This window comes from Oryctolagus cuniculus, chromosome 10 (assembly GCF_051225735.1).
Source record: "Oryctolagus cuniculus isolate XC-2025 breed Fujian yellow rabbit chromosome 10, ASM5122573v1, whole genome shotgun sequence".
In the NCBI taxonomy this organism is placed as follows: Eukaryota; Metazoa; Chordata; class Mammalia; order Lagomorpha; family Leporidae; genus Oryctolagus; species Oryctolagus cuniculus.
Genome location: NC_142876.1, coordinates 77,554,667 through 77,581,765, shown reverse-complemented (window position 1 = coordinate 77,581,765; position 27,099 = coordinate 77,554,667). Strand labels below are relative to the sequence as shown.

At 40.2% G+C, this 27,099-nt stretch overlaps 1 protein-coding gene across 9 annotated transcripts in view; it reads left to right on the top strand.

Moving 5' to 3' along the window:
* Nucleotides 1–27,099, top strand: part of PPP4R2 (protein phosphatase 4 regulatory subunit 2) — a 62,460-nt gene that overhangs the window by 14,563 nt on the left and 20,798 nt on the right. For 4 of the 9 annotated variants that reach the window (XM_070050570.2, XM_089305418.1, XM_070050566.2 and 1 more), the window contains one exon: nucleotides 25,797–25,967. The exons of 2 other annotated variants lie outside the window; for them this stretch is intronic. In XM_070050570.2, the coding sequence (XP_069906671.2) occupies nucleotides 25,797–25,967 (171 nt within the window). Of the gene's footprint in view, nucleotides 1–14,830; nucleotides 14,945–16,782; nucleotides 16,860–25,796; nucleotides 25,968–27,099 lie in introns of all 9 variants that reach the window. 3 more of the 9 variants (XM_070050574.2, XM_070050573.2, XM_070050568.2) reach the window with 2 other exon arrangements.

Below are 27,099 nucleotides of genomic sequence, written 5' to 3'. Positions count from 1 at the left end.
GGTGGTAATAGTTCCATTTATAGGTAATGAAACTGGAGAAAGTACATTTTGAGTCTTGCTATACAAGTATTTGAAAGGATGTAAGAGGTCTTACAGATGGCATTTGTAATTTTGCACTATTGGGCATTTCTTAGAGGTGCAGTAAAATAACCAACAGTAAAATATTTGTATTTCTTTTTTTTTAATTTCTTCTTCTTTTTTTAAAGATTTATTTATTTATTTGAAAGTCAGAGTTACACAGAGAGGAGAAGCAGAGAGTGAGAGGAAATATTTGTATTTCAAAGTTAGCATATGAAAGGGACTCTATCCATTGGTGTGGGTTCAACCCACAGGGCCTGTGTATGGTGTGGCGACTGCAATCTTTGACAAGCAGCACCAGAGACAAGTTTCGGTGAACATATCTGCTTTATTAAAGACCAAGCACACTTTTTAAAGGGCAAGCAGAGGGAGTGTAACTAATTCAGGGCAATACTGATTCTATAGGATGAAGCCAACATTTGTGCCGCCATGCTTCTCCAATCAGCTTCAAAGTCAAGTAACTTGGGTAGCCTTCCAGATGGGCCTGGGCCACACCGGGGAGCAGTTTACTTGATTGGCAGGGGTGGGGGAAATGTGCCTGGGGCTCTTGCTGCCTGCCAGCAGTCAGGCCAGCCTCCTGCATGGGCCAGACAGGCAGTCTTATAGGATCACCAAAACATTGGGAGCCCGTTTTGTCTTTTTCTTTTCTTTTTTTTTTTTGTTTAGGGTTGCTGTTCATGATGACTTTTGAGGTGATAACCATTTTTGTCCTAAGTGGTTCTTTAATCTTTTCTAAGGCCTTTGTATAGTAGTGCTTCTGTATGGAACAGCTTTTGGAAAGTGGAATGTGGAATTTTTCTTTTTTCCTAGTCACTATGGTTGGTTAATTTGAGATTTTCTATTTCATAGTGGTGTTGCAAGACAAATTCTCTTTCTTGTCTGGTACTTCTTTAAGCCTTGCTCCGCTTGTTCCTATTAGAGGGTTCACCTTATTTTTGTTATCAGTTTTTCTGTTAATTCTGTTTCCTTTGGTTTTACCATCCTAATTACTCTAACCATGTTTTCTGATAAAATAGTAGGTGGGTAGGGGGGGCAAGAGGTAAATTTAAAACATTTGTTTTAAAACTTAGTCTTTCATAGTTAAATACTCAAATATGGAGATTACCCTAATACAGGCACGTGGTTTTTCTATTTGTATTTACATTTCAGCTGAAGATTTTGATGAGAACTCCCCTTTGTGTGTAATGTATCACATGAACTAAATAATTTTTCTCATGCCCAACTGTGAAAAAAATTCATGTACAAAGATTGCTGAAATTAGGGACTGATGTGACACAGCAGGTTAAGCTGCCATTTGATATGCTAGCATCCCAGCTGCTCCACTTCTAATCCAGCTTCTTGGTAATATGCCTTGTGGAGCAGCAGATGATGGCTCAAGTGCTTGGGTCCCTGCTACCTGCATGGGAGACCCAGACTAAGCTCCAGGCTCCTGGCATAGGCCTGACTCAGCCCTGGTTGTTGTGGCCATTTGGCAAGTGAAGCTGGGGGGGGGGGGGGGATGGACACAGACACAACTCTCTCCTTCCCTCCCTCTCCTCCTTCCTCCCCTCTTTCAAGCACATAAAAAAATGAAAACCATTTTTAGAAAGATTACTGAAATTAATTCTGCTTTAGATAATTGCTTCATTAAAATTTTACAGAAAAATACTCCCAAAAAACTATATTGTTATCTGTTTCTTGTTCTTTGTAGTTCTATGCATATTTAAGTGCAGTATATTAATCCTTCTTTAAAACACATTTGGCATCAAACTTTTGCCTTATGCTACATGCTGTATTTAGATATCATTTCTTCTCAAAACATAAAAATTTACCTGTGTTGTCCTGGGTGTTCCTTTATTTAACATGTCTTTGTTGGTCTGTTAGGCTGTTTACTAACCAACTCACTACCAACAATTTAAATGATGCTTAAGTGAGCATACTTAAATTTTGATACAGATACAAGAATGGAATTTATTTATGGGTTGAATATTATGTACATTACTATCTGACAGAAACTGCCAGGCAGCTTTCCAAAAAATTTTTTCAGTAAATGCTTTTGTCAGCGGTGTATGAAAGTTATATCTATAATCTTGTCAACACCAACCATTATTCAGCTTTTAAATCTGATAAATGAAAACGCTTTATTTCAGTTGCTTTGTTTTATTTTGTGCCAGCCATCTTCCACGTGTTTATTGCTATTTGTAATTTTCTTTGATTTATTTTATTTATTTGAAAGAGTTACAGAGAGAGAGAGAGTGTCGCTCCCCGTCTTCGTGGAGGAACAACACAGGACCCTGCGCTGTTCTTTTGTCTGCTCGGCCCTCCCCGGGTTTGCTGCTGGTTCTTCCCGGGTTGGCTACTGACCCTTCCACCTCCATGGAAGGGCGGTTCCCCATAGCCACTTTCCCCACTTCCGCAGGGGAGCGGCACACCGCCTGCTGGCTCTCTTGGGGGCTGCTCAGGTGTTCCTTCAGATAGATGTTCCTTGTGCATGTTGTCTTTCTCCTCCTTTATAGTCCTCTTCCACCAATCCCAACTCTGCTACCCACACGCCGAGTACGCTGCTCTCCTCCAATCAGGAGTAAGTCCTACAGTTTATTGGTTGAACTGGAGGCAGCTGTGTAGAAGCTGTTTCTCCCTTCTCAGCGCCATATTGTGGGAGAGCAGATGCATAGAATAAGTCTTAATTCCAGTAACAGTCTAGTCGGAGTTGCTCCCCACAAGAGAGGTCTTCCATCCGGTGGTTCACTACCCAGATGGCTGCAACAGTTGGAGCTGCACCAACCTGAAGCCAGGAGCCAGGAGCTTCTTCCAGGTCTCCCACATGGGTGCAGGGGCCCAAGGACTTGGGCCATTTTCTACTGCTTTCCCAGGCCACAGCAGAGAGTTGGATTGGAAGAGGAGCAGCCAGGACTAGAACCAGCACTCATACGGAATGCCGGCGCTTCAGGCCAGGGGGTTAACCCGCTGTGCCACAGCGCTAGCCCATTATTTGTAATTTTCTATCTAACTCATTTATGAAGGTAGAAGTTCCTTTTTCAGATTTTTTTTTTTTTGCTAAATCTTTTTATTACTTCCTACATCTTGTTTGAGATTTTAAAGTGATAGTATTCTCAGTCATTATCATTTATTAGTTGGAATTCTTAAGAGAACTTTTTTTTTAAAGATTTATTTTATTTTATTTGAAAGAGTTACAGAGAGAGGTAGAGTCAGAGAGAGAGGTCTTCCATTGCTGGTTCTCTCCCCAGATGGCCGCGGTGGCCTGGAACTGCTCTGATCCGAAGCCAGAAGCTTCCTCTGGGTCTCCCACGTGGGTGCAGGGGCCCAAGGACTTGGGCCATCCTCTACTGCTTTCCCAGGCCACGGCAGAGAGCTGAATAGGAAGAGGAACATCTGGGAGTAGAACCGGCTCTCGTATGGGATGCCGGTGCTTTAGGCCAGGGCTTTATTTAACCTGCTGCATCACAGCGCTGGCCTCAAGAGAACTTTCAACAACTGCTTGCCATGAAGTTCTAACTTGAACAGTGCTTTAATACTGTCACTAAATCCTGCTTAGGCACACTCTTCTCATTTGCTTTCTCTTTCTCTGTTTTTCAGCTATCTTAATTTCTTTGGTGTTTAAATTGGCAAAAGTACCATGTACAACATATTGCTTTGAAATAGACATTATGGAATGGCTAAATCAAGCCAATTCACATGTATAACCTTGCATATCTACTCCTTTTTGGGTGATGAAAGCACTTGAATCTACTCAGGAATTTTCAAGAAAACATCTTTATCTTACTAACTAGAGTCACCATGTTGTACATAGGTACTTCAGAAAGTTAGTGGGGAAACGGAATTCAAAGGTATTTTTGTTTTTTAAGATTTATTTGAAAGGTAGAGTTAGAGAGAGAGAGAGAGAAATCCTCCATCCACTGTTCACTCCCCAAGGGCTTTGCCAGGCTGAAGCCAGGAGCTTCTTCGAGGTCTCCCATGTGCCTGCAGGGTTCCAGACACTTGGGCCATCTTCTGCTTTCCCCTGCACATTAGCAGAGAGCTGGATTTGAAGTGGAGTGGCCAGGACGCCAACTATGGGTTGACAGCACTGCAGGCTGCAGCTTAACCCACTACACCAACAGCAGCAACCCCCCAAAAAATTTGAAAGTTTTTCATAAAATGTATTTTCATGAGCTTTTTAAGCATTATTAGAGAGAAGAAGAGACCGATGGACAGAGATCTCCCAACTGTTGACTTACTCCATAAATGCCCACAATAGTCAGCACTAGGCAAAGGGGAAGCTGGGAACTTGGTCCAAGTCTCCCGAATAAGTGACTATCACCATTGCCTTCCAATATCTGGAACTGGGAATGGAGATGGGAATTGAACTTGGGAACTATGATATGGGATGTGTGTGTTTTTAAGTAGTGTCCTAACAACTACACCAAACTCTTGTGAATGTTTTAAAGATCCCTTATATGCGTGTGTTTACACCAAAATAAACACCCTTGAATTCCGTTTTTCATGAACGTTTTGAAATACCCTCATAAACCTACTTCGAAATTTCCTATGACATATGCCTGTTAGTAGTATGGCAGGTATGGCAGCTCTGTGGGTCTTAACAAGTCACAACCTGTCACAATTGGCTGTTACACCAGTGCCTGTTTAGTAGCAGTAGTGTTGACTACTACTGTCTCCAGTCAGGACCCTGAGGAGCTAGGCCCCTGGAGATCCCTGCGTGCTGTCCTTGAAAGGGTGAGGTTGGGTCTTGTTGAGTCTGGAAAGGGTGAAAGAAAGAGATGGGTTATTTCTGTTATCTTTCAGATGTCTGCCTGGAAGAAGTTGGAAGTAGAGTCGAGAATCCACCATACCAGCATGGTCTAATGCAGCTGTTTATGCCATTTTCTTTTTTGTGTGGTACAGATGGCAAACTGAATGGGACATCTGGTGTACCCACGTAGACTGGAGTGATTATGGGTAGACTAGGATGTGTAGTCACTCTGCCTTGTTCTCTTTGATACCCTTTTGTGTGGCATTCCTAGTTATTCTGTTTTTATAGTGTTTGTGAGAAAAATACTGGCTTAGTCTTTAAAATTCTTTCTTAATCTGGATGCTTTTTTTTTTTAACCTTTCCAGTCTTTTTTGCTGTCACTCTATAGTTTTCCAAGTTATTTGCTAGTTTGGTTAATATGCTGCTGTTAACTCTGATAGTACCTTAGTCATTGCCTCAGTTGTTCTTACTCAGGAGCAACTTCACCTTGTCTTTTTTTTTTTTTTTTTTTAAGATTTCATTTATTTATTTGAAAGTAGAGTTACAGACAGAGGTTGCAACGGTCAGAGCTGCGCCAGTCCAAAGCCAGGAGCCAGGAGCTTCTTCCGGGTCTCCTATGTGGGTGCAGGGGCCCAAGGATTTGGGCCATCTTCTACTGCTTTCCCAGGCCATAGCAGAGAGTTGGATTGGAGGAGGAGCAGCGGGAACTTGAACCGGCGCCCATATGGGATTTAATCCCAGGCACTCTGATAGGGTGGCTGATGTTGCAGGTGGCAGCTTAACAAAACCGCCCCCAGAAGGCATAATTCCTTAAAAATATATTTATTATTTATTTGAGAGACAGGAAGAGACAAACAAATGGAGATCTTCATCTACCATAGTCAGGTTGGGCTGGTGTGAAGCCAGGAACCTGGGACTCGTTCTGGGTCTACCACATAGGCGACAGGGACCCAGCTGCTTGAGCCATCTCCAGCCAACTGCCTCCCAGAGTGCTCATTAGCAGGAAACAGGAATTTGAAACAGAGCTGGCACTCAAAGTCAAACTCACCATGTGAGTGCCCCAAGCAGTGCCTTAGCCACTGTGCCCAGCAGCCATGCCAGAAGGCATAATTTGGTGGTTTGATCTTTTTTTTTTTTTTTTCATTTATTTGAAAGGCAGAGTTAGATAGAGTTTCCATCCACAGGTTCACCCTTCAAATGGCCACAACAGCTGGAGTTGTGCCACACAGAAGCCAGGGGCCTGACGCTGCTTCTGGGTCTCCCATGTGGGTACAAGGGTCCCAAGCACTTGGACCATCTTCCGCTGTTTTCCCAGGCACATCAGCAGGGGAGCTGGATTGGAAATGAAACAGGCAGGATTTATTTGAACTGGCTTCCATATGGGATGCTGCTATTGGAGACAGTAACCTACTATGCAGCAATGTTTACCCCTTGCTTGATCATTAAAATTCTTTTGTGTCTATGTTACTGCTGGTTCAATAAACAGATTAGGTGTCTTTGCTTGGATTGCTACAACAAAATACTTTTGATTGGGTGACTTAATAGAAATGTTTTTCACAGTTCTGGAAGCTAGAGATCCAGACTACCTATATAGGTACTTGGGAAATATCTTTCTCTGAGGACACAGATGTCATCATGAGGGCTCATGTTCATGGCCTCATATGACCTAATTACCTCCAAAAAACCCCAACCCTAAATACTATCAAGTTGGGGTTTGGGACCTCAACATAAGTATTTGGTGGTGGCAAGTTGGGGGTGGACATATGTTATGCAGTTAGTATACATCCATACTGATTAAATTTCTGTTGTGGATTGCTTTATGAAGATGTGTTTTTGGAAATTTCTATTAGTGTGGTAAACATTTTTTATTTTTATTTTTTGACAGGCAGAGTGAACAGTGAGAGAGACAGAAAGAAAGGTCTTCCTTTTTTTTCTGCTGGTTCACCCTCCAATGGCCGCTGTGGCCGGCACGCTGCAGCTGGCGCACCGCGCTGATCCGAAGCCAGGAGCCAGGTGCTTCTCCTAGTCTCCCATGCGGGTGCAGGGCCCAAGCACTTGGGCCATCCTCCACTGCACTCCCGGGCCACAGCAGAGAGCTGGCCTGGAAGAGGGGCAACCGGGACAGAATCCGGCACCCCGACAGGGACTAGAACCTGGTGTGCTGGCGCCGCAGGCGGAGGATTAGCCTATTGAGCCGCGGCACCGGCCCAACATTTTTTATTTTTTAAAGATTTTATTTATTTATTTGAGAGGTGGAGTTATAGCTGGAGGGAGAGACTGAGAGAAAGGTCTTCCCATCCACTAATTTACTTTCCAAATGGCTGCAGTGGCAGAGGTAGGCCGACCCGAAGCCAGGAGCTTCTTCCGGGTCTTCCACGTGGGTGCAGGGGCCCAAGAACATGGGCCTTCTTCCGCTGCTTTCCCAGGCCATAGCAGAGAGCTGGATCAGAAGAGGAGCAGCTGGGACTTGAATCAGTGCCGCAGGTGGAGGCTTAAGCCTACTGTGCCACAGTGCTGTCCCCAGTAAAGATTTTTTTTAAAAAATTTATTTACTTTGAAAGTTGGTTACAGAGAGACAGAGATCTTCCATCTGCTGGTTTACCCCACAAATGGCTGCAATGGCCAACACTGCCAGGCCAAAGCCAGGAGCTTCATCCCAGTTTCCCACATAGGTGGCAGCGGCCCAAACACTTGGGCCATCTCCTGCTGCTTTCCTAGGCCATTAACTGGGAACTGGACTGGAAGTAGAGTGGTCAAGACACAAACCTGTGTCCGCATGAATGAGATATAGGCAGCAGCTTTACCTGCTACAGCACAATGCTCGCCCCAAGGAGTGAAGTTCTAATAAAGAAGGAAAATAATAGTGACTTTTGGCAATGATCTGTCAGTGTGTATAAGGACACGGCATTTTCGTGCTAGAGGGGTACTGCAAATCTTATGAATACCTTTGGGAACTTTTAGATATTGGGTAGTTTACTAGACTGAATGCTTAAATGGCTCATTTGGGAATGTCTACTCAGACTTGAGTTAATTTACTGGTATCACAGCATTGTAAATGTTAAAACAAACTTTCAAATTATAATTTGGAAGTCCAAAAAAGAGATTTTCCCACCAATATCTTGGATTTCTGCTAGAAGTTAGAGCCTTCAAGATTTAATCCTAAAGGAGTGTTTGGGCTTTTGAACACATCAGATTAATTTCAAACATTTTTGCTTGCAGGTACCACGCTGATTATGATTTATGTAAGCCTTAAAGAAAACGAGAAAAGGAGGGAAAGGAAAATTTATCAGAGGGATATTGAGCTCATACTTAGAATCAAGAGTTGAGCTATACTACCAACCTGAGGATGTGAGGATGGGGCACCTCAGACTCAGCAGCAGTTGTTGTTAGAGTTGTTCTTCAGTTTGTTGCCAGAACAGAAGGGCTGATATGCTATAGTGAGTGACTCTTTGTCTTTCATATATTTCACATTTCTACACAAGAATATCCCACTGACCTACCCCAGGATTCATTTACTTTTTCTAAGGGGACATGTGGTATAGGTGGAGAAACAGCTAACCACTGGAAGTTCATCCTTTAGGTCCCTTTCTAAGAAAGTGGTAATCCTGTGCTAAGGAACCAGTTCATTGGCATGTGCTGTCATTAGCATAGATGCATGAATAGTTCCATCAATTCATAATACAGGTAAATATATTAAAATTATTGTCTTAAAATTTGAGAAGATCATAACCACAACTTAGATCAGTGAGAAGTCACCTGATCTCTAAGTATCTAAATAAACTTAGCACTTTTTTTTAAATATTTACTTTAAAATCTTTATTTACTCTTTGTATTTCACATATTTACTTAAAAGGCAGAAAGGGAGGGAGGAAGGGAGGGAAACAGAGAGAGAGAGAGAGAGAAAGAGAGAGAGAGAGAGATATCTTCCATATGCTGATTGACTTCCAAAATGGTTGCAATGGCCAGAGCTGGGCCAGGCTAAAACCAGGAGCTTCATACAGATCTCCATTATGGATGGCAGGAGCACAAGCCCTTGGTTCGTCTTCTGCCACTTTTCCCAGGTGCATTAGCAGGGAGCTGAATTGGAAGTGGAGGAGCTGGCACTCAAGCTGACACTCATATGGGATGCCAACATTGAAGATGGTGGCTTAACCTGCTACACCAGAACACCATCCCCCCCCACCATGGTGGTGTGTGTGTTTTGTTTTGTTTTTTTTTTTAGTTTAAGAATTTTGACATTTTCTTTCAATTTTATTTCTCCATGGATTTCTTGAATCCTATTTATATTATCATGAGACAGTTAATGTTCTTAAAAAAAAAAATCTTTGAATTCCGGAAATGCTTGTAATTCTTGAGGATGTGTTTTTTGTTTTTGTTTTTTTTTTGTTTTTTTTTTGTTTTTTTTTTTTTTGACAGGCAGAGTGGATAGTGAGAGAGAGAGAGACTCTGAGAGAGAGAGAGAGAGAGAGAAAGATCTTCCTTTTGCCGTTGGTTCACTCTCCAATGGCCGCTGCAGCCGGCGCACCGCGCTGATCCGCCAGGTGCTTCTCCTGGTCTCCCATGGGGTGCAGGGCCCAAGGACTTGGGCCATCCTCCACTGCCTTCCCGGGCCACAGCAGAGAGCTGGCCTGGAAGGGGCAACCGGGACAGAATCCGGCGCCCCGACCGGGACTAGAACTCGGTGTGCCGGTGCTGCTAGGTGGAGAATTAGCCTGTTGAGCCGCGGCGCCGGCCGAGGATGTGTTTATTACAAATATAGTTTCTTTCCAAAAGAGAAGTTCAGCTCTGGTGTATGATTTTTAGCATCATGGAACCTGATCTTATAAGAGGAAAAAAGACAACTAGTGATTATGGTCTGAGGCAGAATATAATACTTGATTTGAGGAAGAACTGAACAAAGTGCGTTGAGAGCAGTAAGTGAAAAACTTTGATTTCTGATGAGGATTAGCGATTGTTTCTTGGCACAGAGATACTTCAGCTCAGGGAGCAATGAGCAAAGGAATTGTCAGGAATAAGTGTAGGACTATGGAGGAAGATTTAGGATCGATCAGGAAGTGTCTTGCTAATGTATAGCTTTTTGTGTTTAGAAAGACCTTTGAAGCTATTGAACAATTTTGAGCAGAAGAAGGATAAATCAGAGCTTTATCATGAGGAAATTGAGTGTAATTTAAGTTAGTTAGAGAAATCACCCAGGAGATGTTGAGAGTATTTAAGCTAGAAGGAATGGGAAAAAAAAAAAAACAAAAAACTGGTAATAGAGCAGTACTAGTGGGAATGGACATGAAATTTCACAGAATATTGGGTTGTGGTTCTGTAGGTATGATTCATTATTTTCATCTTGCTTGAGTTTCTATATGATGATTTCTGAAAAGTTACCCTAACTGTAGTTTTGCTTGTCTTTTCTAGTCTGCCTAATCTGTGCTATTAATAGACTACAGGCTACAATATAAATAGATGTTTTTCTCATTATTAAAATTATTTTTAAAAAAGATTTATATATTTGAAAGAGTTACACAGAGGAGAGGCAGAGAGAGGTCGGTCTTCCATCTGATGGTTCGCTCCCCAATTGGCCTCAACGGCCTGAGCTGCGCCGATCTGAAGCCAGGAGCCAGGAGTGTCTTCCGGGTCTCCCATGTGGGTGCAGGGGCCCAAGGACTTGGGCCATCTTCTACTGCTTTCCCAGGCCATAGCAGAAAGCTGGATCGGAAGTGGAGCAGCCAGAACTCGAACTGGCATCCAAAAGGGATGCCGGTGCTTCAGGCCAGGGCATTAACCCGCTGTGCCACAGTGCTGGCCCAAAATTATTAAATTCTTTATTCTTTTCGATTCCTCTCTCTTGCCCAAGTTAAAACTCAGGGTGTTTATGAAACGTAAGATATGTGTCTAATTAATCTTGCTATTCCCCCATTTGCTCCCTATGTTTTTTTTCTCTCCTAAACTTTTCAATTCTCTGGGAATCATGTTTCCTCATCCTGTGACTTTTCCCTCTTTTTGACAAAGACCTTTCTTTTTCTTTGTATTCATCTTTTTGTCTTTTAAAATATCTATTTTATTTATTTGAAAGGCAGATTTAAAGAGAAAGAAATACTTAGAGATCTTCCACCCGCAGGTTAACTTCCCAAATGGCCTCAACGGCCAAGGCTGGACCAGGTAGAAGCCAAGATCCAGGAGCTTCTTCCTGGTCTCCCATGTGGGTTCAGGAGCCTCAGGACTTTTGGGTCGTCTTCCTAGGCACGTTAGCACGGATCTGAAGTGGAAGTGGAGCAGCCAGGACTTGAACCAGCACCCATATGGGATGCCGGAGTCACAGGTGGCAGCTTGACCCACTAAGCCACATCATCAGCCCCTGTGTTCATCTTTTAAGTTAGATGCTAAGGACATTCTCTTTTGGAAAACCTTCCTTGACTCTTGAGTTAGGTGTGACTTAGCCCACTATTTTATTATTACTTTCATCACCATCCTATATACATATGTGTGTATGTATGTGTGTAAGTATATATATGGCTGTGTTATTTATTTTTATTTAGATTGTGAGCTCCCTGAAGGCACTTAGATTTTTTTCATGTCTGTCTTTTAACCTCAGAGAAACTTACAGGTGCTTGTTTGCACTAACTCTTTCTCCACCCTCATACTATTCATATAATTAGTTGTTGTGATGTATTAAGAGTATGGATTCTGAAGCCAAAATGCCTAGCTTGAAATCCTGGCTCTGGGGACCGTGTTGTGGCCATGGCATGTAAAGCAGCTGCCTGAGATGGTAACATCTCATATGGGCACAGGTTCGAGTCCCAGCTGCCCCACTTCCAAAACAGCACCTTGCTTATGTGCCTGGTAAAGCAGCAGCAGATGGCTCAAGCGCTTGGGTTGTTGCATCTAATGTGAGAGATCTGGAAGAAGCTCCTGGCTTTGGCTTGGCCTAGCCCCACCAATTGCGGCCATTTGGGGAGTGAATCAGCAGACGAAAGATCTTTATGTATCTCTTCTCTCTCTGACTTTCAAATAAATAAAGTAAATCTTGTTTAAAAGAATGTCTCCAGACTTGATAAGATCACCAAGTGTGTACAGAGAAGGGATAGGCTGAGCTACTGCATTCTCCAACTTGAAGCAGTTTGGGAAACCAGAAAAGGAAAAGAGCAATAAAGACCAGTGAGATCAAATAAAACCCAGGAAAATAATGAAGTGATAGCTATGTGAAAGACTCCTGATAGGCTATGAAAATGAGGTGGGAGTTCATTGGTGACTGCATAAAAGCAAATTAGTAGGGCTGGTGCTGTGGTGTAGAGCTGCTGCCTGCAGTGCTGGCATACCATATGGGCACTGGTTCGAGTCCCAGCTGCTGCACTTCCCTTCTAATCTGCTATGGCCTGGGAAAGCGGTAGAAGATGGTCCAAGTACCTGGGCCCCTGCACCAGAGTGGGAGATCCAGAAGAAGCTTCTGGCTTCGGATCAGAGCAGCTCCGGCCGTTGTGGCCATCTTGGGAGTGAACCAGTGCATGAAAGACTCCATCTCTCTCCCTCCCTCCCTCCCTTCTTCCCTTTACCTCTCTCTAACTCTGCCTTTCAAATAAATTTTTTGTAAAACAGATTAGTTTTATTGGAGGGGTTGGAAGCTTGACTGGAGTGGTTTTGAGAGATAATGGGAGAGCAATAACTTCTTAGGAATTTTACTTTAAGGATAGCAAATAAATGATGTGGAAACTAGGAGAGTAAGTGAAGTAAACATTTTTTTAAGATGGGAGAAATAACAGGTTTGGAGAAGGAATGATCCATTAGTGAGTGAAAAGCTGATACGGATGCGATTGATAAGATAAAGGGGAGCTTTACTCAGGTGATGCTCTTGAGTAGGTGAACAAATGTGGTATGTAAGGAGATGGACTTATGGACAGTTCTTCTGCAGTAACAGATAGGAATTCAGTGTGTGTATATGTACATGCTAGGGAGTAATTGGTGAGACTCTGGAAATTCCCTTTCCATTGCTTTAGTAGTATTATTTTTTTAATGATCTGATCTCTTTTTTTTTTAAAGAATTATTTTATTTATTTGAAAGAGTTACAGAGAGGTAGAGCCAGAGAGAGAGAGAGGTCTTCCATTCTGTTGGTACACTCCCCAAATGACCGTAACGATCAGAGCTGAGCTGATCCGAAGCCAGGAGCCAGGAATCTCCTCCAGATCTCCCACAGTTGCAGGGGCCCAAGGACTTGGGCCATCCTCTACTGCCTCCCCAGGCCACAGCAAAGAGCTGGATTGGAAGAGGAGCAGCTGGAATAGGAACCAGCGCCCACACGGGATGCCCGAGCCACAGGCTGGGGCTTTATCCCTCTGAGCCACAGTACTGGCCCAGTTTTAAAGTGAAACCAGAAGCAAGGTCATTGAGGATCCAGAGTGAGGATGGGATGAAAAGAGGAAATCATTTAGAAACCTGCAAGTGAATAGACTAGGGAAGTCTCATTGTCTGGTAACATAATAGTGTACTTAAGGCTATCCAGTATGATGCATTTTTCTTTTACTTTATTTCTTTCCCCATTTTGTGTAGGCACAGATTTAGTGGGAGTTGCATTTCACTAGTGAAGTGGATTTTTTTTTTTCCGAGTACATTGAAGCCCAAGAGGGACTAGAGTCAAATGTGTGTTAGGAAGTGATTGTGATTATTAGGTACAATAATCTAAACTGGATACTGAAGGGAAATACCAAAAGGATGGAGGACGGTAGAAAGTTAGTAGGACTAATGGATTGGAAATCTTGGTGGGGTCAAAAGAATTTTTGGAGTAAGTGCATATATATATACACACATATATATATATATATGTCTTCTTGCTCATCAAACTATAAATATATATTTACATAAATATAAAACTATACTCTGCTTTTCTTTAAGTTGAAGTATTTTCTTTATATTTTAAAAAATGAAATAGGCAGTTTTGTGAATGGATGGAAAAGCAGTATTGAGAAGTTTCTCCTTAAAATAAAGGGAGGACTTAAGTGGAAGTATTTCTAGGCCAGAGACTGTCCCAAGTTATTTGTTATGTGACAGTGTAGTATAGTGTAAGCCCAGGCAAACAGTTACCTCTCACTGTTCAGTTCTTTTTACTAATGCTGTCTCAGAATGCTACCCTCATCCCAAAACCTCTCTGCATTTCTCTCCTGTTGCTTCTTGAGTCATAGCAACCATTGAGTGCTTACTTGGTATGAACCACTTTGGCTAAGCACTCTGCTTACACTCTTGTTAATCTTCACCACAGTGAAAGTAAATACAGTCGTGGGTTGCTTAACAACAGGGGTATAATCTGAGAAGTCTGTCATCAGTTGATTCCATTGTGTGACCATCCTAGGTAAACCTAGATGGTATAGGTCAACCCTTTGGGTGCAGCCTCTTGATTAAGTCGAGGTGATGGTAGACACAAGATGGATCAGGCTGCCGCAGGTGGATGTGGTAATCTTTTACAGTAAACATTCTTCAATAAGTTAGGAATATACTCTAAATAATGACTAACATATAGTATAGTAAATACATAAACTAGTAACAATCATTTACTATGATTACATGAAATACTCTATGTTCTTATATAATTGTATTTGTTCTGGTATTATAAGATTGGCAGTACATTAGTTTGTTTACATCATCATGATTACCCACAAACACATGAGTCTTGTAATGTGGCACTACAGTGTTAATGACAGCTGCATCCCTAGGTAATAGGAATATTTTAGGGCCAATTTCAAGTCCAATTTTATAGGATCACCATCATGTAGATGGTGCAGAATGGTACTATGATTTCAGTCTTCACAGGTGGGTAAGCAGAGAGAGGCTAGAGTTTTTACTTTTTACCGCCAGTTTTAGTTTTTACTTTGTGAAAAAGGTAATAGGCGTGTGGTTTAATTATTTCCTTCATATGACCTAGGTCACAAAAATGTCTGCTGTGCTTTCCTTTTTTCCTACTCCCAGCCACTTTACAAATACCCTTTTGGGGTTACCTTCCTCTTTAAGTTGTAGTCTTATATTATGTTTTTGCTTTTGTTTATTAGTTGCTGATTTGTTACAATGAAAGTGAAAATTTGCTGTCCTTTACTCCATACATACATACCTCCTACTTTGATTGCCCAGCTTCTCCAATATAAGTATATTGAACTTTTGGTAAGGTCAGTATTTTTTGTTTTCATTATCTCTGTGAGTGCTATTTCTTTTCTTTCTTTCTTTCTTTTTCTTCTTCTTTTTTTTTTTGAAGCTTATTCTTTTTCGGAGAGAATGCTCCCAATCCTCTGGTTCATTCTTCAAATGCTTGAAGTGGTTGGGGTTGGAGTGGGACTGAATCCAGCAACCTGGAACTCACTCTAGGTATTCTACATGTGTGGCAGGGATGCAACTACTTCAGCCAGGGTACACATTAGCAGAAAGCTAGAATTGGGAGCAGAGATGTCTGATACAGGATATGGATATTCTGTTATCCTTTTTTGTTTGTTTTTAAGATTTATTTATTTGAAAGTCAGAGATCTTCTCATTTCCCATATGGCCACAGTGGCCAGGGTTGAGCCTAGTTGAAGCCAGGAGCTTTATCCCCATCTCCCATGTAGGTGGGGTAGAGGCCCCAAACACTCGGGCCATCTTTTGCTTTTCCCAGGCCATTAACAGGGAGCTGGATTGGAAATGTAGCAGTGGGGACATGAGTCAGCACCTATATGTGGATACCGGCATTGTTGGCAGGCAGTGGCTTTACCCACTATGCCACCCACATCACAGACCCCCTAACTGGTATCTTAATAATATGTCCCCTGTGTGATTACTGTTTTCATTTAGATTTCTACTTACTAATGGTAAATTAATTAAGTCCAAAATTTTAGTAGTTTGTTTATCCTTGGAATATATTGAGTTATGTTAGGTCTTGTCAGTTTTGTGTTTTAAAAATCTCTTGTGGAACCTCTTCACTCTTCCTCTGAGTTGGCTGCTCTCTAGACTTGCTGTCACCCTGACATCTTTATGGTGAATATGAAAATCTTAGCATCTTATGATGAAGGAACTCCTTTCATCATAGTCCTGAGATTCATTTCTTTGATGTTGATTCATAGATTTCTACATTGCAAAATGTGCTCTTCTTTGGTTTACTTCGTTGTTTTGGTGGAGTGAGAGAAGACAAAATAGCAGACAGTTTCTTGTGTGCTTTCAATGTCTGAAAATGTATTCTACCCAAACTACCCACTCATTTAATGGATAATTTGGATCTGTAGTTCTGCGTTGAAAAACAAGTGTCTCTTCTAAGTTTTTATTTTTTGAGAGGTGCAGAGGATGAGAGCTAGAGTTCCATCTGCTAGTGCACTATTCAAGTGCCTGTATTAGCCTGGGGTGGCCGAAGCAAGGAACCAAGAATTCAGTATGGGTCTCCCGAACCTAATCACATGAGCCATCACTGGCTCCCAAGGTTGGCATTAGCAGGAGGCTGGAGTCAGGAGCTAGAGCTTGAAATTGAGCCCAGACACTCAGATTGGAAATATGTCTTAACTATTAGCCTGAATGCCTGCCCCTGTTGTGGTGTTTCTAAAAAGAATTTCCAGTTTTTCTTAATTTTGTCATATGTAGATGTTGATTTTCAGGGGAGATTATCCATTTAATAGTGTTGCATTTGTTTATTTTCCACATGTTCAGACAGTCCTTGGACCAAAGTACAAGTTGTTCTTTTGGTAGGTACTTTGCCTTTGATGATTATTTCTTCTTCTTTTGAGAGTATGTGATACAGAACAGTGCTTTCCATAATATTAATATACTTATTTGGTAATTTTTTATTAAAGATTTATTTTAGTTAATTGAAAGGCAGAGTTACAGAGAGGGGTGAGGAAGAGACAGAGAGAACTCCCATCTGCTGATTGACTCCCCAAATGGCTACAATGGCCAGGATTGGGCCAGACAGGAATCAGGAACTTTTTCCAGGTCTCCCATTTGGGTGCAGGGGCCCAAGCACTTGGGTCATTGTCCTTTGTTTTCCCAGGCACATTAGCTGGGAGCTGGATCGGCAGTGGAGCAGCAGCCAGGATGGTGCACCTATATTGGATGCCAGCGATGCAGGTGATGGCTTTACCTGCTATGCCACAATGTTAGTCTTGCTTGGTCATTTTTAAAATATTTTCATTTTACTTGAAAAGCAGAGAGAGACCTTCCATCCTTTGGTTCACTCCTCAAATGCCCACAACAGCCAGGGCTGGCCACGCTGGAGCCTGAGCCTGGAACTTCATTCAGCTCTCAGAGATCTAGGTGCTTAAACCAACACGCTGTGCCCTCCAGCCTGGGCATTAGCAGGAAGTTGGAGCAGAAACAGAAGAGTTGGGGTTCAAACCAGGAACTCTGATTTGGAATGCAGGTGTCACAAGCAGCAACTTAAACTGCTGCACCAAATGCCTACCCCTTCAGTACTTTTTAACAGCTGATGACCTTAATGTTATGAACTGACTTTGTGGAATAGAAAAAAGGGTCTAGTTAAGCTCTGGCAAATGCTGGGGAGAAGGAATGAACCAGTCCCTATTGTCAGCAGGTTGAACTGGTAGCAGCTGTGGTGAAAATTGGAGGGTTAAAAAGTACATCCAGCTCAGCTATTAAGTTAGTGCTAGTTAAAACCTCTTGAGTGGGCGGTTTTCGGCTTGAGTCACACAATTAGAGGAGGTAAACCTTTGGTTCAGCCACTTACTTGGAATCAAGTTCCCTGTGTTGTTGCATTAATAGATTTTAGGGATAATTTCAATAGGGCTCAAAGGCTAAAGAGTTAAGCAAAAATTACGTTAACTGTAACATACTATTTCTGGTACTTCTTTTTTCGTTTCATTTGTTAGGGAGGGATGGGGATCTGGATGGATAGTAACTTGAATCTTCAGGCACTTAGAAATTCTTCATGAATATACAAGTTGCCAAGAAAGAAACCCAAGATTACACTGAGGTATTATCTGAAAGTTTGTGTTACCTTCTGAAGCTTTCTTTTCTATCCAGTTAGATCCTTTTATGTGCCCAACCAACATTAAATATTTAGCAATCTTGAAAAATTCACTTGGCATGGCAGAATTTGCATAAAACTTTATTGCTTTGAGTCTGGTGCCATGTCATCTTCAAACGGAAGTTTTTGTTTGTTTGTTTGTTTGTTTTGGTTTTTATTTGTTTATTTGAAAGGCAGTTATAGAGAATGAGGGAGAGAAATGTCTTCCCTCTGTTGGTTCACTCACCAAATGATTGCAACAGCTGAGACTGGACCAGCCAAAGCCAGGAACCAGGAACTCCATCCTAGTGTCCCACAGGGGTGACAGGGGCCCAGACACTTGGGTCATCTGCTGCTTTCCCAGGAGCATTAACAGGTAGCTGGATCTGAAGGGGATGCTGATGTCACAGGCCGTGCCACAACACCAGCTCTTCAAAGATAATTTCAAAATGGCTACAGCTAGAAATATTTTAATATCACTTAAAATTTCTATCAAAAAGAACAGTTTTTATCTTTGAAGCAATACAAAATGAGAATCCAATAGTTAGTTCCTACTTGTATCACATAATTTTTTCATAATACCATGAGAGTAAGAAAAAGAAAAATAATTTTAAAGATGTGTCATAGGGCAGTGATCCTTAACAAGGAGCAGTGTTGGGAACATTCCGCAATGTTGGGAGACATTTCTTGTCACAAATGGAGGTGGGTGAGTTTGTTATGGTTTCTAGTGGGTAGAGGCCAGGGATGCTGCTCAGTATCCTGTGATACAGGACATCTCCCTATGACAGAATTAATCTGACTCAAAATGTCATTATTTACAGTGCCAAAGAAACCACAGGCTGAGGGCTTGCAAAGGATCTGTTAACCATACAAAAAAATGTCTTATGGCCAATAAGCATAGATGAAAATACACAGTTTTACTAACAAGGAAGGACATGCACATTTAAGTGTTTTTCTCCTATTAACAAAATTTTTCAACGGTTACCATGCTCAAATAAAATAGGTGTTTCTATACATTACTGATGGCGTTATAAGTAGTGCATTGAATCTAGGAGGTTTTTTGAAGGTCTAATAAAAGAACTTGATATGTATACTTGATAGTTTTGACTTAATTCCTCTTATAGAAATCTGTCTTGAGCTGATAGATGCCTACAAAGGTAGTTTTTAGAATGTTTACTATAGAATTATTTTAATTAAAATAAGCTACCAGCCACCTAGTTTTTCAGCAGTGGTTGGTGAATAGTAGCACAAATGTGTAGTGCAATTAAAACTCTTGCTTTCAAAGGCTATTTGGTCCGTAGAAACACCCATATTAAATTAGGTGGGAAGATAAATAAATGAGTGTAATACAGTTTTGCAAAAAAAAAAAAAAAGGTACTTTAGTTATGTCACCAGACATATTATGGATAATTTGCATTTTTCTGTCTGTATTTTCTAATATTTTGCAGTGACTATGAACTATTGATATAATCATAAAAGAGAAAACCAAGATATTGTTGTACTGTTTTGGAGTAGTCATATTTCTGTTTGCTGACGGGTGTGCTCTTCCCTCTGTATCAAGTTGCCATAAGCAGGTCATCCCTCCATACCCACAGGTTCCAAATTAATGGTTTCTAACAACCTCAGATTAGAACTGCTCAAGAGAAAAAATTATACGTATATGGAACATGTTCAGACTGTTTATCATTATTCCCTAAACAATACAGTATAATGATTACTTTATATTAGGCATTATATAAGTAATCTACAGATGATTCAAAGGATGAAGAAGGAAATAATGTAGTTTACATGCAGATATTATGTCATTTTATATAAGGGACTTGAGCATCCACATATTTTGGTATCCATGGGATTGGTGGATAGGTATGGAAGTACTAATTGGGTATGTTTCCAGTCTCCTATTCCACTGAACGATTTTTATGTTCGATTAATCAAAATGTGATATATGTTAATGCAAAAGGAACTTTTTTCGGGGTCCTTACTTGGAATTTTCTGAGATAATTTTTATTTTAAAATTAGTTCCTAAAAGTGTCATGTTTATGTACACAGTTCTTAACATACTCTTATTTTTGTCAGTCTTTTACTCACTTAATTCAATATTCAGATTAAACACACTTGTTTTATTTTCCGTAACCTTATAACTAATGACGCTCTAGGTCTTCTGATGCAAATATCTGTTTTGGAAGATTAAGTGTTCTAAAAGACTGTTAGCTTTCATGAGTGATAACCCCCTTAGAGTTTTGTTTCATTCATTCATTCTTCTCATGCTCCCTTTTGATGTTTACAAATGGTACAATACTTTCAATCCCTTTAGTAATGGATTTCCTGTGTGCTCTTTGGTTAACAAGTTAGGTTTGGGCACTGGCCACTAAATTCTAGCATCAACTGGGAAAAGAAAAGATGGGTTTCCTGTTCTTAAGACTCAAAAAAATGCCTTTTAACTTCTAGAGAATAATGAAAACCATGTGGACTTGTGACTTCCAGTGAAGAAGGAATTAGTATAGAATTTAGCAGGAAGACACATTTATTTGGGCTTTCCTAGAGGAGAAACTGCAGAAAGGATAATGTCATGAATTTCAATGAATTCTTCAGTTAATTTTAGCAAAGTAGTAAATTCTGAGTGTTAGCCGTCACAGAACACACCGGACACCGGAGTAAGGGAAGGAGGGCGAAGGGGCAAAGAGGGAAAAGGGAGAGGAGAGTATAAGAGAGACAGAGGAGAGGAGATAGTGAGGAGGGAAGATAGAGCAGAGAAACAGAGCCAAGAGAGCAGGAGAGAAGCCAAGAGAGCCCCCTGTTCAGGAACAAGTCCTTTTAAAACTTTGCCCGAGGGCAGGCAGGGAAGCAGGAGCCGCGAATCCCATTAGGATGGGGGTGGAGCTTGACAACAGCAATTGGGCCATGTGGCCACCTGGCTTCCAGCAATGGCGGTGGGGGCTAGAGCTTGGGATGTAAATCAGGGTGTAGATCGCACCATAGATAAAACTGCACTTTTTTGGGGGGGGGGGGAGGCAGAGTTAGAGACTGAGAGAAAGGTCTTCCTTTTTCCCATGGTTCAGCCCCCAAATGGCCGATCCAAAGCCAGGTGCTTCTCCTGGTCTCCCATGTGGGTGCAGGGCCTAAGCACTTGGCCCATCCTCCACTGCCTTCCCGGGCCACAGTAGAGTTTATGTGAGAAATTAATTAATTTCTAATCTCAGTGTTTCACAAGCATCTGTTTAGAATAATTTCATTTTCATATGAAAAATAAGGTTTTTAAAAATATTTTCTAGTTTGTACTCAGCCAGTGAGTACATTCCTAAGAAAATTTATTTTTGTTGCCAAAGTTTTAGTTTATTTACTCATTTCTTGTTTTGTGCCTGAATTATATAATTTTCAATGGAGCATTTCCGGTTTGCTTTCTTTTCATCAAATACTTGTGTTCCAACAAAAAGCTGTATCTTTCACATTTTTAAAAGGCTTTAATCTATATGGCACAGTATCATTTGAATTATATCTTTTAGGTCTAATTTAGTGTGACTCAGCTTTATGTATTTGGAAATTAAAGTATAATGTGTGTCTATATAAATAAAAGTAAAAAAAAATGCAATGTATATAATTTATCAGTTTGCTTCCCCTAATTTCCCTTACCTGGGTCCCTTGCTTGTCTGGCTATTCCCATTACTATATTTTTTTGAGAATGTCATCCTGACTGGTTCATTGAAAGATGAGATTTTTAAGACTCCATGTAAGTGGAAATTCAAACTCATAAAAACATTATTATGGAGAAGATTGCGGGTGGGAGGGAAGTTATGGGGGGGAAAAAGCCATTGTAATCCATAAACTGTACTTTGGAAATTTATATTTACTAAATAAAAGTTAAAAAAATTATTATGAATTAGGATTATTAAAACCACAAAAACTTAAGTTTAAGAAATGAAGAGTATAAGACTCCTATTTAACTGTAACCTTTCCTCAGGTGTTTATTAATTAAATGCATGTAGAGGATCTTACAAAATTTAAAGATAGGTGTGGGCATTTTGATCTAATAGTTGAGACTCTGGTTGTCCCATATTGGATGCATAGGTTTGATTCTGACTCTGGCTCCTCATTCCAACTTATCAATACAGTCTCTGGGAGGGAACAGGTGATGGCTCAGGGGTTGGGAATTTCTAGTTCTTGGCTCTAACCTAGTCCATTCCTGCTGGTTGTTGGCATTAGGGGAGTGAGCAGTGGATCCAAGCTCTGTCCGTCTGTCTCTCCCCCCCCTTTTTTATTTTTTAACAGATTGAATATAGTTCATAGATATAATTCTAAGAATATAGTGCTATCCCCCCGCCCATTTTTGAGATAACATTTTAAATTTACAAAGGCTTAATATTTCACCACTTGAATTTTTTAAAAGCTAGAAAGAAGATAAATTTTGGGAGTCACTGGCAATTTTATGTTAATCAGAAATGAATATTAAATATATTAAAATTATAACATGATGCTTCTGCTTGGTATATCGCCAATTCTTTTTCCCAAATAGACTAGGATAAAGTTTATGGAACCATATAATTCACTGATTTAATAGAATCATTTGTTGGTTTATGTGTTAACTTCATGTTTGACCTTTTGAGGTACTACTCAGTTATTTTCAAAAGCAGCTGACACATTGTCAGCAACGACACATTGTCAGCAACTATACATTGTCACCAACAGTGTGATATTTCAAATTTCCCCACCCCCTCACCAAAACTTGTTATTTTCCATTTTTTTATCATATCTACCCTAGTGGGGCTGAAATTTATAACTCACTGTGGTTTTGATTTGTCTTTATTGCATCTTTTTATTCACTTACTGTTCGTTTTTGTTATCTTTGGAATAATGCTTGCTTATTCAACATTTTTGTCCAGTTTTCAAAACTCTTTTTGTGATATATTGCAGATAGCAAACTTTAAACTATTTAAGTGTAGAATTCATTGGTATTAAGTATTAAGGACATCCACAGTGTTGTGTAACCACCAATTTATATGTTCATCAGTTGGTGGATATTTGGGTTCTTTGTACCTTTTGGCTGTTGGGAGTAATGCTGCTGTGAGCATTGGTGTGCAAGTGGATGAATTCCTGCTTTTACTTCTTTGAGGCATCTACCCAGAAATGGGATTACTGTGTCCCTATGGTTATTTTATGCTTTTCTTTTGGAGGAACCATGTTTTCTACAGTAGCCACACCATTCCCACCAGCAGTGCACAAAGGTTCTAATTTCTCTACATCCTTGCCTACCAATACTTGTTGCATTTTTGTTTGTTTTGGATAATAGCCACCCCAGTAGGTATGAAATGGTATCTCATTATGGTTTTTGTTTTTATTTTTTAATTTATACAAGAGGCAGGAAGATTGAGACAGCATTCCCATCTGCTGGTTTATTTTGCAGATGCCCAGAAGACCAGGACTGTGCTGGGCCAAAAACTCAATTCAAGTCTCCCATGTGGGTGACAGGAAACCCAGCTACTTGAGCCATCAACTCGTACCTCTTAGGGTGTGTGCTGGCAGGAACCCTGGGATCTGAAGCTCAAGCTTGGAGTGGAACACAGGCATTCCCATAAGGGACATGGCATCTTAACTTGGCCAAACACTGTCTCCGTACACCCCCCTACTTGTGTTTTTTTTTTATATTTTCCATATACATACAGGCCATTGGGAAATACCTATTTACCATGCTTAGCCCATTTCTTAATCAGGTTTTGTTGTTGAGTTTTAGCAGTTCTTTATAAATTCTGGATATTAACCTCTAACTACATAGAAGGTTTGCAAATATTTTCTCTTATCCTGTAGGTTTTCACTCTGTTGATAGTATCCTTTGATACTTTAAAGTTTGACATTTTGATGTGGTTAAATTTATTTTGTTGCCTGTCTTTTTGTGTCACAAGATACCTTCTAACATCAATCATTTTTCAAAATGTCTTGGGAATGTAGCAGGAAACTTCCAGGCTCACAGTGAAGATTAAAAATTTTCCAGAGTTTAAGTTCTTTGCTTGGAAGTACAGATTTTTTTTTTTTTTTTTAAGAAGTGTAGATTTTATCATTGGTAACAAACATGGTCAGTTATTTGTCTTGAAATGATAGCCTACTCCATTCGTTTTTGAGAAAATCTCTTTTATGTTCTCTTAGTCTGTGCAAGCAATATTTGTATGGTAGTCCCTTCCCTATATTCTGTAATAATAGTAAGTAGGTATTTAAACTAGCAACAATATTCAGGTAGTCCTTGAGACTTCATACTGCTTTGATAAGTATGTTTCTCATTTTGTTGCACAGTTTTAAGGAGATGTATATTCAAGATTGGAGATTCAGTGAAATTAGACTCTTTTAAAAGACTGATTTTATAGTAGTGAAGATCAGTTGATTGACTCCTACTGTGTTAGAGTACAGTTTGGTGCTACTGTCTTGATTCGCGCTAAAATGTCATCAGGTTTACCTTTGCTTTTGTACCATCAGTTCTGTTGTCAACAGCATGAAAAAGCTTTTAGTTTTGGACCACAGCTTGAAAACTGCTGCCCTGTGGGGTTGCCCTCTAAAGGTGCTGGATGTGATGGAAGGGTGATTGCAAATTAACATTCCTCTAATTTTGTATAATTTTGTTAAAGTAGTCATTCTGTTTATGCCACTACTGATGGTAGTACTGCCTGCCTCCAGAGTTGGTTGACATTCTGACTCTTGGATCTCCTGGGATTTAGACTATTTGGGAAGGTATCACAAAATTTCTTCCTATGTTAGTGGTGAAATGTAAGGCAAGATGGCTAGAAAGATGTTTATTTAATCAGTGAATAGATATGAAAAGTGTATAAACTATATACACGTTTTTAATATAAAGATATGCATAGATCCAGATTCCTTCCCTTTAAAACCAACTTTTTAAAAAAAAATTTATTTGAAAGTCAGAATTGTAGAGAGAGACAGATCTTCCATCCACTGGTTCAGTCCCCTAAAGTTCACAATGGCCAGTGGTGGGCCGGGCTGAAACCAAGACCAAGAACTACTTTTGGGTCTCCTACATGGGTGGCAGGGACCCAAGCACTCTGGCCATCTTCCACTGCCTTCTCAGGCACATAAGCAAGGAGCTGGGTTAGAAGTGGAACAGCTGGGACACAAACCCCCAGTGGGATGTCGACATCGTAGGTGGCAGCCCAGCCTGGTATGCCACAACACTGGCCCAGAAACTGTTTTTACTGTGCAGTGTTGGTTGGATAAACCCATGTCTTAACTGATAACCTGAAAATATTAGTTGAAAGAAGTGAGGAAACAGATTAAAGTTGATTTTGCTGTTTGACAGTTAAAAGACAAGAAATGTTACTTGTACCATGTAAGCATTATAGCTTGGTTATTGAGGCTTAAGTGCAAAAATTTATTTCTGGCATGGTTAAGTGGAGCAGTAACACCGCTCTAGTTAGCTTTGTTATAAGGGGCAGAGTTGAAATGAAATAGCTGATGCTGTGGTGTTAAGGCGCCATCTGCAGCACCAGTATCCATGTGGGTGCCAGTTCAAATACCGGCTGCTCCACTTACCCAGCTCTCTGCTAATGTGCCTGAGAAATCAGTGAAGATGGTCCAACTGTTGGGGCCCCTGCACCCACATGGGAGAACTGGATGAAGTTCCTGGCTCCTGGCTTCAGCCTGGCCCAGCCCTGGCCCTTGCGGCCGTTTAGGGAGTGAACCCGTACATGGAGGATATCTCTCTCTTTCTCCCACTGTTGTAATTCTTTCAAATAAATAAATCTTTAAAAAATACTCAATCAATTCCAGCATCCTGGCTTGCAGACTGACAGTGCATTGTAAAGATTTTAATAGAGATTTGGATTTTGTTTGGATCAGAGGAGTTGGGGGTTTGGGTAGAATCCCATTGGAGCTTGGTGAGTCGTACTGATCGTGCATGATGGGTGCTACTGAACAGACATTCTCTCTGCTACTTATTCTGGTCTTAATTTTGTTAGCATTAGTGACATTGTATAGTATATTTGTACTTTGTATTCAAGAATTGTAAAGCTTCATGGTATTATATTTTTCCAATTTTTTGCTTGTAGGATTCAGTGGTCCCAATTTAAAGGCTATTTTATTTTCAAACTGGAGAAAGTGATGGATGATTTCAGAACTTCAGCTCCTGAACCAAGAGGTCCTCCCAACCCTAATGTCGAGTATATTCCCTTTGATGAAATGAAGGAAAGAATACTGAAAATTGTCACTGGATTTAATGGGTATGCACTTAACACTCTTTCAAATATTTAAGTTTTATGAGACATCATAGATTTATCTTAAGTTTTGCCATGTCTGGTTGTTTGAAATTCATTATCAGAGTAAGTTCTGTGTCTCTAGTGACATACAGCACTTATGATTTTTAGCTTGTATGTGTTTAAAGTATTCACAGCCTTAAAAAAAAACTTAAACCATTTTATGAACTCCAGTGGCTTTCAGACTTTAAATGGGTACAAAAGTAGAAGTGTTCATTGTCAGGAAATATTTTTATGGTTTTTTTTCCTGTATCATTTTATATTTGCTATTATAAATCAGACTTTGTATAGATTCTGTATCATTGAGAGAAGTTATATTTATTTTAAAATGGAAAATGATTTATGAAAGTATTATTTAGTAAGTTTTTATTTAGAAATTTTGGGAGGGATTTGTCTTCAACCCCCACCAACAAGTAACCATTTTTAGCTCTTTGTAAAACACTTGAAAACAACAAAAAGATACTGTGCCCTAAAATAAGAACATAGTCGTGTCTCATTCTCTCATTTAAATTATATATTTTTAGGACTTTATACTTTTAGAGTTTCCTAAGGGAAGATTTGTTTGTGAAGTATATTGTTTAGTTTGCCATTTAACGATTTGGGGTGTAGAATTGCAGTCTCGTATATTGTGAATTTGGGAATATTATCCATGAGTTAATATTTAGACAGATTTTATTTGAAGGGGTTTAAAAACAGGATTTAGATAATGTGGTTAACCCTTTGTTATTATAGTTTCTACTTGTCTGAGTTTAGGAATTTTGCTTAAAATATATCCTTAGGCTTTGGCTTCTGGTTCTATTACCAGAATACATTTTTTGGGGAGAAATTGTAGCTTTTTCCTTGAAGTCAGTCCATTATAGTGACCTGGAGGTCTAGAATGGGAAGGAGATTTGTTTTTCCTGTGTAGGGTATTGTGCTGTTGAAATTATTTAACCATATGCATATCTTTCCTTACTAATATTAGTTAAGACATTTTTTTAAAAAAGTACATTCCCAGAAGCATCCACATTCTATGTATTAGAAGCATGTTTTATAATGTTCATGAAGAAACTGAGTATGGTCCAGCTGAGACTAGATCTCTTGGGAATATTTCCAAATA